Genomic DNA, 16,713 nt, shown 5'->3' with positions numbered 1-16,713 from the left:
CTGTCGTTGTCCAACTTGAGCTCTTGGAGGAATATATACCGAAGCAATGCAAATGTCCTTTCCTTTAATGTTTATTTGACAAGCAACAACTTCTATACTAGAAGTCGAAGGAATGTTTAATCTATAAAAGGAATAACATTTCTTAATTCCTAAAAGCACTCCACCATACGGGGAGTCTCTGTCGAGACGTATAATGTTAAAGTCATTAAAATTTAAGGCTATGTTTGATGTAAGCCATGTTTCGCACAAAGCAAATACATCACATTTTTGACTATGCAACAAAACTTTAAATGAATCAAGTTTTGGCATGATGCTTCGACAATTCCACTGCAGGACAGTGATTGAATCATTTGCGGCGGATGATAAATTATCCATCAAATGATACAAAACCTGAAAGAGCTGGCCATTGAGCTGATAACTGTTTCAAAAAAGTTCTAGCTATTGGAAGGAATGCTGTTATGATGGTCTTTAGAGGTTCAGAAATATTGAATGCAGCGAAAATCCATTCTGCAATTTCCGAAAATTTCAGTAATCCTGTTGGTGAATGTGAAATGGAGCCCACTGGATTATTGTCTTTTCTTGAGCTAGTTCCTGGATTGGTTTGTGAATTTGACAAACCAGGAGGCACAGTTTTTGGTTTTAAATTTGGCTTTTTAGCTTTAACACGGGGATCTTTTTTTGAAGGTATAATTTTAGGTGTCTTTTTTGGTATTTTGTGGTTTGTTAATCTCCTCTTAACAGACCCTTGAGGAGTGACAAACGAGGTATCTTCACTATTTCCGTCAGAGTCAGATTCCTCTGGCTCCGCAAGATTTGAAAAACCGTTTTCGGTTTCCAAAGGGGAGACATGTATGACCGTTTTGAGCATTTCTGCATATGTGCGCTTAGACCGTGCTTTTAAAGAAAGCTTCATTTTGTCTTTACGCAGCTTAAATGCAGCGCACACTGAAAGATCATCATGAGGGCTTTCCCCACAATAAACACATTTTTCAACATCTTTATCGCAAAGATTATCCTTATGAGGCCCTTGACATTTGATACATTTGGACTTATTACTACAGTAAGTAGCTGTATGTCCGAATTTTTTACAGTTCGTGCAATTCATAACATGCGGTACGAAAAGCCGAACAGGAAGACGAATTTTATCGATATAGACATGGCTAGGCAATGCAGATCCGGCAAATGTTACGCGAAACGAATCTGAGGGACGATAAGACTTTTTTCCATCGACAATAGATGCTGAGTACAATTGTTTGCACTCGAGTATCTTAACTCCCTCAAGCATGGAGTTTTTAAAACGGCCAACTCCATTTTTAAGTAAATCATCTGCTGTCAGACTTGCTTCAGTCACAACACCGTCAATTTCTACCTCCTTCGATGGAATGTAAACTCGATATTCAATAGCAAATAATTTACAGGTTACAATATCGTTTGCCTGTTTCAAGTCGTTAACTACAACTCGAATTTTATCTCTATTAACCTTACAGATTTCTTTAACTTCAGAGAAATGTGATGTCAAATCCTTTGTAATTTGCATCAAGTTTAAAATCTTTTCTTTTTTTCGAAGATAGACTATCCATGGCCCAGTGGTACCCTGTGGATAATGTTTAGCCCTCGGAGTATTTAAACTTTTACTAGTATCCGGAATCGGATTCGGATGATCTTCCATGAGATCATCCATTACATTAAATTTTTTTTGTAAATTAATAATACCAAAATAAAAACTTATGTTTAGTAAAATTTCAGATATAAGAAATAAAAAATAAATTAAATTAAATCTACCTTGTAGCTGATGTCTCTGTTCCTTTATCGTGAAGAACGACGTGAAGCTCTTCCAACGATTTCCAATTGGCAGTCTTTTGCTGTTTCCAATTGGCAGTCTTCTGTCGTTTACTGCTATCTCAGTTGCTCTGCCGTCGTTGTGAACACCACTGCACTTGCTGTACCTGACCCCAGGTACAGTGCTTTTGCTCTTGGTGGCGATCAAATGCGATGCTTGCAGTGTAGCACCTCGCGATATATGCCGTCTCTTTTGATCCTACGCAGCGTACAAATTCTGGTACCTGGTAGATCAGCACTGGGTTGCTTTAGCACCTCTGTGCCTTTGCACCCCTTCGTCTTCGCACCTTTATGCGATGGCACCTCTGTGACTCGTCACTTCTATGCTCTCGCACCTCTGTGTCTCTACACCTCTGTGCGTATGAACGGGATGGCCTTCGTTGCTAGCTTTCCAGTCGGGAAACGCCCCGAATATTGCGTTTGCTATGGGCAGTTTAACTACCTGAAGCTTAGAATTGTCTCGGTAGCAGCCGTTAACTCACGAGCCAGTACAATCGAAACACAACCTCTTCGCTTGAATGGTTTTTACTGAATGAATGACTTGCATTCATGATTGCTGGCATTTTGACTCGCAGTGAGTCAAAAATTGACTCAATGTAAGCGCTACTCGTTCCTGATGATACCTGCTCTTGAAATGGTTGAGAATGGCTCACGGCGGAATAGCAACAAGCATGAAAAGCAAGATCTCTTCTCTCTTGCGAGTCGCTCAGGCAGTCACATATTGAGCATAGCTTTTGCCTCGTCCGGCATTACATGCTTTGCTGCCTCCGTTCTTGAATCGTTCGCAGGCGATGAACGTTAATGAGTTGCGTGAGGCGAATTTCAGCAACCCTGCTTGCAACTGACATGTTATTGATTTATGTCATAAGGTTACATGTTTTAGTTTTATGTTCAAAGCATTAGATATCAAATTCAATATGACCACACTTACGAATCAAATGTGATGACACTGGCACATGTCATATGACGCCACATATGACACATATTATTTTTATCCTTTAAACTCTTAATGTACAAATGGACAGCACTTGATTTCTAGTGCGACTAAAAACATGATTATTATTTGGAGAAACACTTCAGGAAAAAATTGTAGATTTTAAGCAGTGTATGCTAAATATCTACAAAATAAATATCTCCAAAATAAAAAGTTCCCCATAGCAGCCTATAAAAAATTCAATCGTCATCCTGAGAAAAGTTCAAATAACAACCCGGTTAGCGACCAAACGTTTAAAGTCGGATATAAATAAAAGATATTAATAACAAAAATTATTGACTTTCATTCCACACGATAATTTTGTAAGCAAACGTGAAAATTAAGGAGTTAATAACAGGTGAGAAAGTAAACAAAGAGAAAATTTCATTGGTTTATGTGACCTTATGATTTCGACAGTCCCACAACAAAAGGGCCTAACTGCAAATGAGGAGATGAAGAAATCAATTGGCTTCAAAATATTCCGGTCTTTTGAGAAATTGTATGGAATTGGATTGCAGATTGGAGGAAAAGAATTGGAACGCGATATGTAGACATTGGAAATTAAGAGAATATGTCGACAATTTTTTTAGCATATGAAGCTCCAGAAAGACTTAAAACAATGTTTGTTGTTAAACTGGTAGAAGCTATCGGTTCATCATTTGCTATCCACGAAATAGAAAATCGTTATCTATTCAGATCTATATTTATTGTTAGAATGTCGGAGAACAACCCAAGTAAAATGATTCTCGATGATGATCCGACCGGTATAAGAAGAAGAGGCGCAAGATGGATCGATCAAATTGATGACGACCTGCGGACCCTTCGCAGCTACCGAGGCTGGCGGCGAACAGCCATGAACCGAGTTGAATGGAGACGCCTTCTGTACACAGCAGAGACCCGCGTGGTCTACGACTGAGAGAGTAAGAGTAAGTATCTATTCAGACCAAATAAAAAGTTTTTGTTGTAGATAGATAGGTACTATTTTACTGGTAAGCAATGTAAACAAATAAACAATGTAAGGAATAAATTCTGTATAATGGAAATTTTAAGTTCTTTAGTTAATAAATAACAAAATCAACTGCTCGTCAACTCGTAACTGGTAGAGGAATTTGCTTTTTAATATAAGACGAGTCAACGTCTACCGAATGTTACCTCACAAACGTTTAGGTTCAAAATCGTTCAGTATGTGAATGTTAATTAATTCTCATCTTCATGCTCATACGCAGAGAAACAGAACACATTAGACTCTAATATATTGAGTCTTTAGGCCAACTTCAAACATTTGTTTGAATCAAATAAAACTGTTTTTCAATCAAAATTTGGATCAAATAAGGTTCTCTTTAAATCGAGTTTAGTGTGACAATGCATATTATGTTTAAAATTTTTATTGAATCTAAGCAAAAATTTATTCGATTCAAATCAAATAATACAACATATAATATTCAAACGTTACAGTACATTAAATGTATTTGAATGAAACAAATTTGCAAGCACTTGAATTCAACTGAATAAAATAAAAGGTGATTTTTTTGAGGTTAGGATTTTCATGCATTAGTATTTGCTCAGATTTTTTGAGGTTATGATTTTCATGCATTATTATTTGCTCAGTATGCTTTGACATTTCATCATGAATAGACTTACTAACGAGCAACGCTTGCAAATCATTGAATTTTATTACCAAAATCAGTGTTCGGTTTCCGCTTTTTTATCGACAAATTTTGTTCAGCGATGAGGCTCATTTCTGGTTGAATGGCTACGTAAATAAGCAAAATTGCCGCATTTGGAGTGAAGAGCAACCAGAAGCCGTTCAAGAACTGCCCATGCATCCCGAAAAATGCACTGTTTGGTGTGGTTTGTACGCTGGTGGAATCATTGGACCGTATTTTTTCAAAGATGCTGTTGGACGCAACGTTACAGTGAATGGCGATCGCTATCGTTCGATGCTAACAAACTTTTTGTTGCCAAAAATGGAAGAACTGAACTTGGTTGACATGTGGTTTCAACAAGATGGCGCTACATGCCACACAGCTCGCGATTCTATGGCCATTTTGAGGGAAAACTTCGGAGAACAATTCATCTCAAGAAATGGACCGGTAAGTTGGCCACCAAGATCATGCGATTTGACGCCTTTAGACTATTTTTTGTGGGGCTACGTCAAGTCTAAAGTCTACAGAAATAAGCCAGTAACTATTCCAGCTTTGGAAGACAACATTTCCGAAGAAATTCGGGCTATTCCGGCCGAAATGCTCGAAAAAGTTGCCCAAAATTGGACTTTCCGAATGGACCACCTAAGACGCAGCCGCGGTCAACATTTAAATGAAATTATCTTCAAAAAGTAAATGTCATGTACCAATCTAACGTTTAAAATAAAGAACCGATGAGATTTTGCAAATTTTATGCGTTTTATTGTTTAAAAAAGTTCTCAAGCTCTTGAAAAATCACCCTTTATAATGTGTCTTATTCTCAAATTCATGGACGTTGAATAAAGTTTTTCGTCTTTGAATCAAATAGCATAATACAGATACGTATTTCGGAATGTTATTTATGTATTTCGGAATGTTATTTACATCCTTCCTCAGTGTATCAGTTCTATAAGTTTATTATGAGAATACTGTTTCTAAAATATTGCCATTAAATCAAACATTACTACTAGTTTGTTTTCAGATAATAATACTGCAAAGAATAATGCGAGGAAGTAATTGACAATCTAACGCAAAACTAATTTTACCTGACGCGCCATCTAAGTTTCAGTCTTTGAACCTTTCTTAGGATGACGATTGAATTTTACACGGGTACTCATATAATTTCAATTATATTGTAGAATTTTAGGATCTGTTACAAGAACTGTAAGAAAATTAATTTTCTTTTAATTCGTGTTATCAGTTTTGAGTTTATAAGATAATATGCAGACTATTCCATCTTGAGTTTATCTTTGAAAAAAAAAACGACGAATATTTGTTAAAAAAAAACTGTGATGATGACTTTCTCATATCAATCATACTATCATACACGGAAAAGCCAGCGATCGCAAAACAACTAAGCTCACAGTTCATTTAGCTAAAGCTTACATCGATACAGACGCACCTAGTTTTAACGTTGTTGAACTGAAAATCGAGACAGTTTCGAACCTGGTTTTTATATAAGGTTTGCTCAAACTGTGCGGTTGCTAGGTGCGAAATCAACACAATTTCGTGAAATGTGTTTGTTTGATGAAACTATCCTGGGTCAGTTTCAGTTTTCTCAAGCGAAAACGTCATTAGTAAGCTTATCAAAGTGAACCGATTCCTTCGAGGGGTCCAATTTGAATGGTATATGAAAAATCATAGACTATTCCATCTTAAGTTTATCTTTGAAACAACAACGATTATTTGTTTAAAAAAACTGTTTAAATCCACCTAGTAGAGTAATGATGACTTTCTCATTTCAACCATTCTATCATATACGGAAAAGTCAGAGATCGCAATACAACTAAAATAATAGTTGTTTTTCTGATTCGATTGGTTGAAATGTGGTATTTTTCTGTGCACACGTTAGTATTTCGGATTTTCAGTGTCTGCTCATAAGAATCGACATCCAATTATTATGAATTTGGGAGTTTGTTCGGTCCGTCGACCATAGTTGGTAGTAAGACGCAAAGAAGAACAAAGTCTTGATATTACATTCATTTTGTGAATTTAACCCTTTTGTTTCAACAGACTTCGCAGCCACAAAATCATTGCATGGCTAGTACTACAAATCCTATTAACACTCGGGGCTCGAACATACGACAACTGGCTTGTAAGACCAGCGCCCTTTGTATTGAACCACCAACCCGGGATAATCCATCTACATGATTAACGACATGATTCAATTTTACAGTTGATCTAACGTATGTTTAATGCATTCTTACATATTTTACAGAGCCAAAACATACATAAATTTACACGTCTGCGAGGAAGGCTAAGTATGCTTAACACATATTTATATAATCTTGTAAAATTCAATCGTGTAACCTGTAAATTTATTTGTAAATTTTGTGTAGCCTGGAAATGTTCTAATGTAATTGAACTAACATAAAGTGTGACACGTAACCCAAATAGTATTTAGTTTCTGTTATCAGTTGTGAGATAATGAATATCAAACAAGAAAGTATTTAACCATTATCGAATTAACATTATAATTTTATCGGATTTTGCAGATGATTATCATTCAAATTATAGTCTTGAGAAATAACATACAGTCTTGAGGAATAACATAAAACGAAAAAGATAATTTTGCATGACGAAAGTAGTCTTACAAGCTCAAAGAAATAGATGACGAATTATCTAGAAAAATTAAAAATATATATCAAAAGCAAACGATTTTTGTTGAACGAAGAAGTAATTCAGTAAAAAAGAACCTACATATTTACAACAGCCTTTTACGACATGGAGACATTCGTTTATGCCGCCGGACTCCACACGGCCTATATATTAGTCCTATCCAGGTAATAATAAATAGTATCAATCTGCTAGTGAACCCAAACCCCTTGTAAAGGTTTTGATTATGTTTGGAAATAATAAACAGATATAGTGAATGCAATAATTTATTTATTTTTGCAGGGTTCAATTTTCTAGATGGTTGGTAATAATATTTACGATACATAATGGAACTTTTCCGTACTTGTGATTGGTTTACAATCTACAAGATATTATTGGATTGAAGATAGCTGTAATACATATGGCAATGTAACCAAATTACAAAAAAAACACGCTTGCACCTCGACATTCCCATGTGTATTATTGAACAATGATAATAGCCGCTAATTAGTGAAAGCTCCTGCTGACTACTGAGATAAGACAAAAATGAATCATAAATTAAAATTATATTTTACTGGATAACTTAAACTTATTTTGAATGCTGTCCATTGTAGGATTTCCTTTGTTTTTAAAATATATACACAAACATTGTTTACAATCTTCACCGTTGCATATACTTATTATTTGCAGATTTTATGCAAATTGAAATAATTAATCACCTATTTCTATGTTACTTAGTTTCACTCTTACTCAGTATAACATCATTACGCATCCTCATCCTCTTCTTCGCCGTCGACCTCATCACCTTCTTCTTCCTCTTCATCTATGGAAAAATAATGTTATGAATAGTAGGAACAGGAACAATATTTTAGCGGCAAACAAATGGGGTGGTTTGATAACTAACCTTCAGCTTCTATATCCTCTTCTTCGCCATAGGGAAGGTCGTATTCTTCATCCTCACCCTCTACTTCTTCACCCTCATCATCTACGTCTTCTTCATCATCACCCGCTCCATTTTCGTCTTTCTTTACTTTTTTCGATTCTGATGGTTTTTCCTAAAAGAGAAGATAAAATTATATGTTGTTTTTCTATGCAACTCATGTCAATGCTTGTCTCACTAAAAGAGTGAGAATTGTTATCTCCTGTGACTATTCCTTTACAAAGCCATGTATGGAACACAACGGAGTTGTACTACAAATACATAGCTATTAATCATAATATGTTTATATTTGTTGCTTGGTACTAATACATTTTCAAATAGCCGGTATTTCTACAGCTTCCCATGCTCCTTCTTATGTAAACATCGATAAAACATCAAGAAGTTCGTCATTTTTGTACGAACCCCACGTTCTAGCATGTGCTGAGTTTCGTTGTAGTGATGGAGGCATCTAAGAGATACTAATACATGTCAAGCTAGATTCACACACATATAATATTGCTAAAGAAATTATCTTATTATCTGAAAATGACGCCAAGCCAAAAAACAGATATTGGTACATACTTATCGTTCTACGATCTTACAAAATCATTGAATTAAGACGCTTTACTATTTTCCAAGCTCTATTTATATTTGTGTATTGTGAACCATGCTAATAAAACGATGTTATTAAATAAGAATTGATAATGTAGAAACGTGCTTGTGGCCGCCATGTTACAAAGTTTGATTGAATTTTTTTACAAATAACGAGTTGTTGTTAAGAACACAGTCAAATGCATGATCTTCAACTCATTTAACAATCCACTTGTTTAAAAACAATTATCATTTCGAAAGAAATCGCCATACCGGCCGGTATAGTTTTAATTAGAGCTTTGAATGTAATTTTACCGTTTGTAGGTTTTGATAATAAAGTTATTCTCGTTATGTTCCAATCAAGTTCTTTCATAAATCATAGAAAAAGTGCACTTACTTCGGTAGGCCGTTTGACTCCTTTTAATTCCTTGGTCTCTGCTTTTTCATCAGAGGCGGCTACATTCTCCACTTCAACTTCACTCTTTTTGTTTTCCGAACTCATTTCAATTCAATATTGTAAAAATGCAGCAAAACTCCGTAGCAGCGATTGAAGATAATATTGAATTTTATTTTATTTGAAATGACCCAATAGGCTTTTTTATTCTTACAAAACAATGGAGATGTAACGACAACGAACTCTAAACCACGACTGTGCTACTGCTATGCCTTGACATAGAGAAGGTAACAACATGAGGGATTCGTAGAAAGCGTCGCTTATATGAGATCGTCAAATAAATAGCATTTTTCGATGCTCTCTCCAGTTATTACTTTTCTGATTTTGATAATTGTTCGTGATAATTTTAATCCTATCTATTTAGTTTTTTTGGAAACATTATATATTCAAACGATAAATTTGTTTACCTAAAAGGAGGGCTGCATGAGTATATGAATGTTTCGTTTTGTTTTGCCATCATGAGTATTGGCGTAGCGTTGCGTGTGCTTCAGTTAAAGAAGCTACATTTATTTAGTACTGATACAAAATTGATGAGATCGCTTCAGGGTATTATAAAGTATGAGTCACTGATATTCAATAAGTATACTCATATTTTCAAAATTGTTTTCTTGCAATGTTTTACTAATCGTACTCTACGTTTTATATTGGAAAAGAAAACGAAAAATAGTTACTGCGTTCTAAAAAGATCTAAAACTATTCGCTTTATAGATTAATACAGATATAACAATATATATGGTAAAGTACCGGAGAGGTGTTCTCAGCAGAGATGCCAGATATTTTCATATAAAAACTTGTATTGCTTTGTATACAAAATATGTATTTATCTGTATTTACTAATAAAATGAAAGTTCGACTAAAAAAAGGCGTTAAAAGATGTTATTCCAATAGATTATTGTTATAGAATGGTAGATTCAATGAGCATTTCTTCATAACGTAAGTCATTGCCGCATACTGACAAGAACAATCAACGACGATATTTAAGAGTTTAGTTTTTATTCTCAACCACAATTAAATTATAATTCCATATACCTTTTTCGTTTGAAATTATTAAGTCAACATAGAATTCAAACGTCCAATACGCAACGTCAAGTCAGGTTATACAACTTCTCAGTCTGACAATAAATGCCATGACGTCCTAGAACATCAGTTCAAATTGATTTCAAATTGTAATATAAATGTGTTTCAGCGGAGCTGAGGAGCTGAGATTCTGTCATTTTCCTTTTTTGTATCAACAGATTACATACAGCCAAATGATTCAATCATCTTATCATTATCCTAATCTAAAATTTCAACGCTAACGCTAGTTGTGTATATTTATAACGCTTTGAAAATAGTAAAATTAATAAAATTAGAAGGAAAAGAATCTAATAAATAGGTTGTTGACAGTGTTGTGAAGTAAATGAAGATCGAACTCGTTAGAACAACTGTTGAATAAGCGACACACACTGGAGACTGATTCATTGGAACTGTAGTTAGTTTTATTGCGAGGAGGAGGAGGAGGGATTGAATCACAAATTACGACGATGGATGCCAACATTTAGCAATTGAAGCAGTTTTCATCATCAAATATCTGTAAGAAAGATTTTCATTTTAATATATGCAATCAAACACTAACAGATAGCTCAGATGGAAAAGTTTTATTATTTCTTTCTTACTTTTTGTGGTATCTGTGAAAATATGTGCGACTGTGTGTACATTCAATGATGGTTTTTTTTAAATTCAATAAATTGTTATTTAAAAAGAATTGTCCACTAAACATAGTAAATAAAATTTTTATTTATTATTGATTACATTTTGTGAGCTTAACTGAGTACGGTTGATGTTTTCTAGAATGTGAACACATTTTCTAGAATGAATACAAATGTTAGTTCCCTGTACATACATCATTCATAACCTACCTATCCGATGAAAGCACTCACTATAGTATCGCACAATTAGAACGATTTCAATAGCGCAGAGAGTTTCAATTCATCAACTGCTTCGAAAATTATTACTTTTTCGAACGACGTTTTTCGTTTGAATGATGTGATGAAATCTTAGCAAAAGTTGTGTTAAATATCATAAAATCAACTAGTACCAAAGTTTGATTCGATGAAAATTTTAGAATCAATAATCTCTGGCATTTGATTCAAGGACGAAATATTTTAATCAATTGCCAAGAATTTGAATCTAAGACTCAGTATATTTGATTCAGTTCAATTCAATTGCTTGCACCAAGCTGCTCTTCCGTTGTTAGTGCCACTACCAACTGCTGCGCGTAATCTTGAGCTACTTCAGCATCCCGGAGCCGCTCGATGTTGAACCGCGACGGTCGGCTTCGTCGAAAGTTTTGAGCGCATGCATACAGCAACCAACATACAGTTGGGGTCCGAACATTGAGTGAACATTGTTGATGTCTGAGAAAAATTTACCGGCGATCAAAACGTGGTATATTTGGTTTTCGGTCTGTTATTCAGGTGATCTTCAGGTAGCTTGATTGATATCCTTGCGGGGGAAGAAGGTCTGACTACCATTCCTCGGGAGGCCGCAAAGTTAACACATCGTTGGCCGTTGTTGTTCGATGCGGCATGCAGGCTGTTCGGCTCGATTACCGGTCGGTACATTGCCTCTCTTTCCAACCTAACAAGTTTATAACAAAAACTTGTTTTCGTAGCAAATGCTGATATAAGTCTGGTCTAGTTTGTAGTTAAAATATCAAAATTTTCTAGCAAGTATCAAAAATAGAAATAGTTCAGAGACGATATGTTGATCGGGTGTACGTAGAACACTTCTTTCTCGTCTTCGGGACTCCCTTCGTGTGGGCAGTTCACGTTAATGATGCTGTAATTGAAAAAGCGACCTTTAATTCTTTTTTATATCAATTATTTATACCCGACTTTAAACTAGTTGCTGTCGATCACCGGGTGCCTTTAATTCTCAATTTACACATCCTAGCGTTGATTGGCTGCCACCCAATCACTCGTTGACGCGTCTTGCCCAGCACTACGAAGCCAGTTCCCAGCTCGTTCGATGTCCGCTTTTTCACACCTTCTGCCTCGTCCAACGAAACTTCTGCAGTGCTACGACTAGTGCGCAAGGTACGGTAACAATGCGCAGTGGCTGCTTTCGGAAAAGTAATGTACCTCCTGAGTGCAGTGAAATGCAAGTGTTTTTTTATACAAGTATTTCTTCTAACAACAGATGTAAATGTCGTGTCGCGCAACATTAACTGCAATATTCACGGTTTTTTCTTTCCATCCCGTGACGGGACCCTGGCTCACACACATCACTTGCTATACCTGCGCGCGCATCTAATTTTGCCTGCTTGTTTATAGAGGTATTATTTACTTCATACATCCTCACGGAACGACCGAAATTAGCTCTGCGCCTAATTCGTATTACTGTTTTTGAATTAGTTGATTTTAACAACAAAATTTCCAAAATAACTATAAAATTAGTTAAAATTGAGAATTTATTTGCTGAAAAAAACTCTTATTTTTAGAGAATGTGTTTAGTTGGCGAATATTCTGGACACAAACCAGCAATATCTCAATCCAACGCGAAATTCTCATTGACAACTAATTTTGTTTTTAAAATCAGAAAATTTGTTTCTATTTATCTATCACCAGCCACAAAATTCATGAGAAGTGTCAAAACAAAACAATCCAATGAAAAGCTAAAAGGGACAGTCTTGTTGAAAACTGCTTGCAAATTGTTTAGATGTTTTACGCATGTGTTACGATATATCCATATATAAATTTATAAACCGGTATGTAAAAATGACGTAAACTGTTAGTGGAAAGTGTATTTATTCAGAATTTGTGCGCATTTAAAGCGATTGTGCGTAATAATGTTTTTACGCGGAACAGTGAATTGAGTTTCGAATGTTGCACTCTAATTGTACATGTCAAATGATGTTTTTTGTATCTTCCAACCTTCCGGATCACGCCGTTCGATGTACTACTTGTATTCGGTTTTTATTTTCCGAGTGCTCAAAGTTTTCAGTGAGAGAGTCGATTTCGCGAAGTCGAATGAAGAAAACAGCGATTTAGAAGAAAAATGTTCAAAAAGAAGTTTTTTCGGTTGTAGTGTGCCATCTAGTGGCTAGTAGTCATTACGGTGCGTTATTTCGGCGACAGAGCGCCATATAGCTGCAAATTGCAGAAACCAATTCAACCATTTATGTTGATTGAAAACAACGTTTTATCTCTCTAATTCAACTAAAAAATTAGTTGAATGGATATGAAGTGTGCCTTAGCTAAGAAATTACAATTGGTTAATTCAACTAAAAAAATAGCCATTTCAATAAATATTTTATTATTATCAAGGAAATTAGAATTAAAAAATCTAAATTAGCAAAAGATTTTTTTAGTTGTCTCAAAAAATAACTAACTAAAATCAGAAAATCAACTAATTTTTTCGCCAAAATGCTGATATCGGTCTTTCCGTGCTGGCGCGCGGCTCCGGCCGACACTGTGTGTTTGCATATCTCGGCCCTTATCGAAAGCTGAGTGGAAATATTTTATTGCTCTAAATGTGAAAATTCCAATATTTGGCCCTAGATCCGCTTGAAGAGCGGCTTATCTCGACCAGCACACAATCATAAATCTATACTAATATCGTCCCACATGACTGGAGACAAATAAGATTTATCGCTATTTAAAAACCAGGGAAACCAGCCTCCGATCACAATTCGTATCGACCGATTGCTATGCTTTCCTGTATCCGGAAATTGTTCGAAAAAATTATTCTGTTTCGTCAATTGGGTCGAGACTAATGGCTTCCTTTGAGATACACAATTTGGCTCCCGCAGAGGCAAAGGAACGAACGATTGTCTTGCGTTGCTCTCAACCGAAATTCAAATGGCATTTGCTTGTAAAGAACAAATGGCATCAGTTTTCCTAGACATCAAGGGGGCTTTTGACTCAGTTTCCATAAACATCCTATCTGAGAAGTTGCATCAGCATGGTCTTTCACCGATTTTGAACAACTTTTTGTATAATCTATTGTCTGAGAAACACATGTATTTCGAGCATGGTGATTTGACAACAATACGATTCAGTTACATGGGTCTTCCTCAGGGCTCATGCTTAAGCCCTCTTCTATACAATTTTTACGTAAACAACATTGATGAATGTATTAATACCTCCTGAACACTAAGACAACTTGCCGATGACAGCGTTGTGTCTGCCGATCTCCAAGGACCACTACCCAAAGCTGCCGATCTCCAAGGACCACTACAAGATACCCTCGACAACTTGTCGACATGGGCTCTTCAAATGGGTATCGAGTTCTCTACGGAGAAAACTGAGCTGGTTGTATTTTCAAGGAAGCGAGAACCAGCACAATTACAGCTTCAACTAGAGGGTGGAACCATAGCTCAGGTCTTCACATTTAAATATCTCGGGGTCTGGTTTGGCTCCAAAGGCACCTGGGGATGTCACATTAGGTATCTGAAACAAAAATGCCAGCAGAGAATCAATTTTCTTCGCACAATAACCGGAACTTGGTGGGGTGCCCACCCAGGAGACCTGATCAGGCTGCACCAAACAACGATATTGTCCGTAATGGAATATGGATGCTTCTGCTTCTGTTTGCGTATTGCCTTGGGTTGCATGCAATCGACTCATACGATGAGTCTCGAAGTGCTCGCGGGCGTCTTACCGTTGAAAAATAGACTCTGGGATCTCTCATCCGATGGTGATTGAAAACTTCGAAAGGCTTGTCGAGCTCAATTCTCAGAACCGTTTTATGTCCTTGTATTTTGATTACATGGTTCATCCACCATCTTCATTGGAACTAACTAGATCTTTTCTGTTCTTCCTTTCCCCGTCTCTTCGCCATCTCGTTGTCAACTAATTAGATCTCTGTCGTTTTCTAGGCATTTCGTTCCCATATCCCCTTTTTACCCCATTTTTCTACAATATTTACTAGTCTATGTCTCTTTCATTCTCTTCCGTAACATAACCATCAACCCCAATGGAAAACCGCTCCAATAGATGATCAGCATGCGGGCCACCCGCCGGGTGATCGTAGCCAGGGGGTGTTTCTCGCGGACCCACATCCTTTGGTCCGCGGCCAGCATAAATATTTCCCAACGTCATCTGGTAGAGTCACGCTATATTCAGTTCATCGACCACTGCGGATTGCCAGCTGTAGGCTGAATTCTCGAGAATCGACCATTTCAACACCAATATTACAGTTTTATGTTAGTCGTTAACTAAAATTAGAAAAATCCGGCATCTTAGAGCTTAAGCAGTGTGTCTGAAAAATTATATTATATTATTGAATAAAAAAAATAAATTAATCTATACCTGCTTTATTCAGGCACTACAACCGCTTGTTTCTGTTGATTATTTTCACTACTCACTCTTTTGGCCATCGGATGAAATCCCTGATTTGATTTAATTATTAAACTGATATGATTGAAATATTAAACTGGTTCATAACGTGACTTTATTAAAAATAAATAAAGGGTGATTTTTTAAGAGCTTGAGAACTTTTTTAAACAATAAAACGCATAAAATTTGCAAAATCTCATCGGTTCTTTATTTTAAACGTTAGATTGGTACATGACATTTACTTTTTGAAGATAATTTCATTTAAATGTTGACCGCGGCTGCGTCTTAGGTGGTCCATTCGGAAAATCCGCTTTTTTATCGACAAATTTTGTTCAGCGATGAGGCTCATTTCTGGTTGAATGGCTACGTAAATAAGCAAAATTGCCGCATTTGGAGTGAAGAGCAACCAGAAGCCGTTCAAGAACTGCCCATGCATCCCGAAAAATGCACTGTTTGGTGTGGTTTGTACGCTGGTGGAATCATTGGACCGTATTTTTTCAAAGATGCTGTTGGACGCAACGTTACAGTGAATGGCGATCGCTATCGTTCGATGCTAACAAACTTTTTGTTGCCAAAAATGGAAGAACTGAACTTGGTTGACATGTGGTTTCAACAAGATGGCGCTACATGCCACACAGCTCGCGATTCTATGGCCATTTTGAGGGAAAACTTCGGAGAACAATTCATCTCAAGAAATGGACCGGTAAGTTGGCCACCAAGATCATGCGATTTGACGCCTTTAGACTATTTTTTGTGGGGCTACGTCAAGTCTAAAGTCTACAGAAATAAGCCAGTAACTATTCCAGCTTTGGAAGACAACATTTCCGAAGAAATTCGGGCTATTCCGGCCGAAATGCTCGAAAAAGTTGCCCAAAATTGGACTTTCCGAATGGACCACCTAAGACGCAGCCGCGGTCAACATTTAAATGAAATTATCTTCAAAAAGTAAATGTCATGTACCAATCTAACGTTTAAAATAAAGAACCGATGAGATTTTGCAAATTTTATGCGTTTTATTGTTTAAAAAAGTTCTCAAGCTATTAAAAAATCACCCTGTATAAAGCTTATTTTCTAATGACAGATTTTATTTCTCAATATTTATTCTAAATAAATAGTGGTAAACATTAACAGGAGCACACAATGGGATGTTATATATATACATATATATATATATATATATATATATATATATATATATATATATATATATATATATATATATATATATATATATATATATATATATATATATATATATATATATATATATATATATATATATATATATATATATATATATATATATATATATATATATATATATATTATCTTGTCGCAGC

At 35.9% G+C, this 16,713-nt stretch overlaps 1 protein-coding gene and 1 long non-coding RNA gene across 2 annotated transcripts; both read right to left on the bottom strand.

Annotated features, from left to right (window-relative positions):
- Nucleotides 1-7,360: 7,360 nt before the first annotated feature.
- LOC131432187 (acidic leucine-rich nuclear phosphoprotein 32 family member A-like) lies at nucleotides 7,361-9,267 on the bottom strand. The gene is made up of 3 exons (XM_058598312.1): nucleotides 8,997-9,267; nucleotides 7,994-8,144; nucleotides 7,361-7,912 (listed from the first exon to the last, which is right to left on the bottom strand). The coding sequence occupies exons 1-3, from the start codon at nucleotides 9,099-9,101 to the stop codon at nucleotides 7,854-7,856; spliced, it is 315 nt and encodes a 104-aa protein (XP_058454295.1). The 5' UTR covers nucleotides 9,102-9,267; the 3' UTR covers nucleotides 7,361-7,853.
- A 1,538-nt stretch (nucleotides 9,268-10,805) lies between these two features.
- Nucleotides 10,806-12,550, bottom strand: LOC131432186 (uncharacterized). Its single transcript, XR_009229812.1, has 2 exons — nucleotides 10,952-12,550; nucleotides 10,806-10,899 (listed from the first exon to the last, which is right to left on the bottom strand). It is a non-coding gene; the product is annotated as an uncharacterized LOC131432186 (long non-coding RNA).
- Between the last annotated feature and the right edge of the window lie 4,163 nt (nucleotides 12,551-16,713).

The sequence above is a fragment of the Malaya genurostris genome, chromosome 2 (assembly GCF_030247185.1).
Source record: "Malaya genurostris strain Urasoe2022 chromosome 2, Malgen_1.1, whole genome shotgun sequence".
Classification (NCBI taxonomy): domain Eukaryota; kingdom Metazoa; phylum Arthropoda; class Insecta; order Diptera; family Culicidae; genus Malaya; species Malaya genurostris.
The sequence above is the reverse complement of the archived record's forward strand: the minus strand, read 5'-3'. Positions and strand labels throughout refer to the sequence as shown.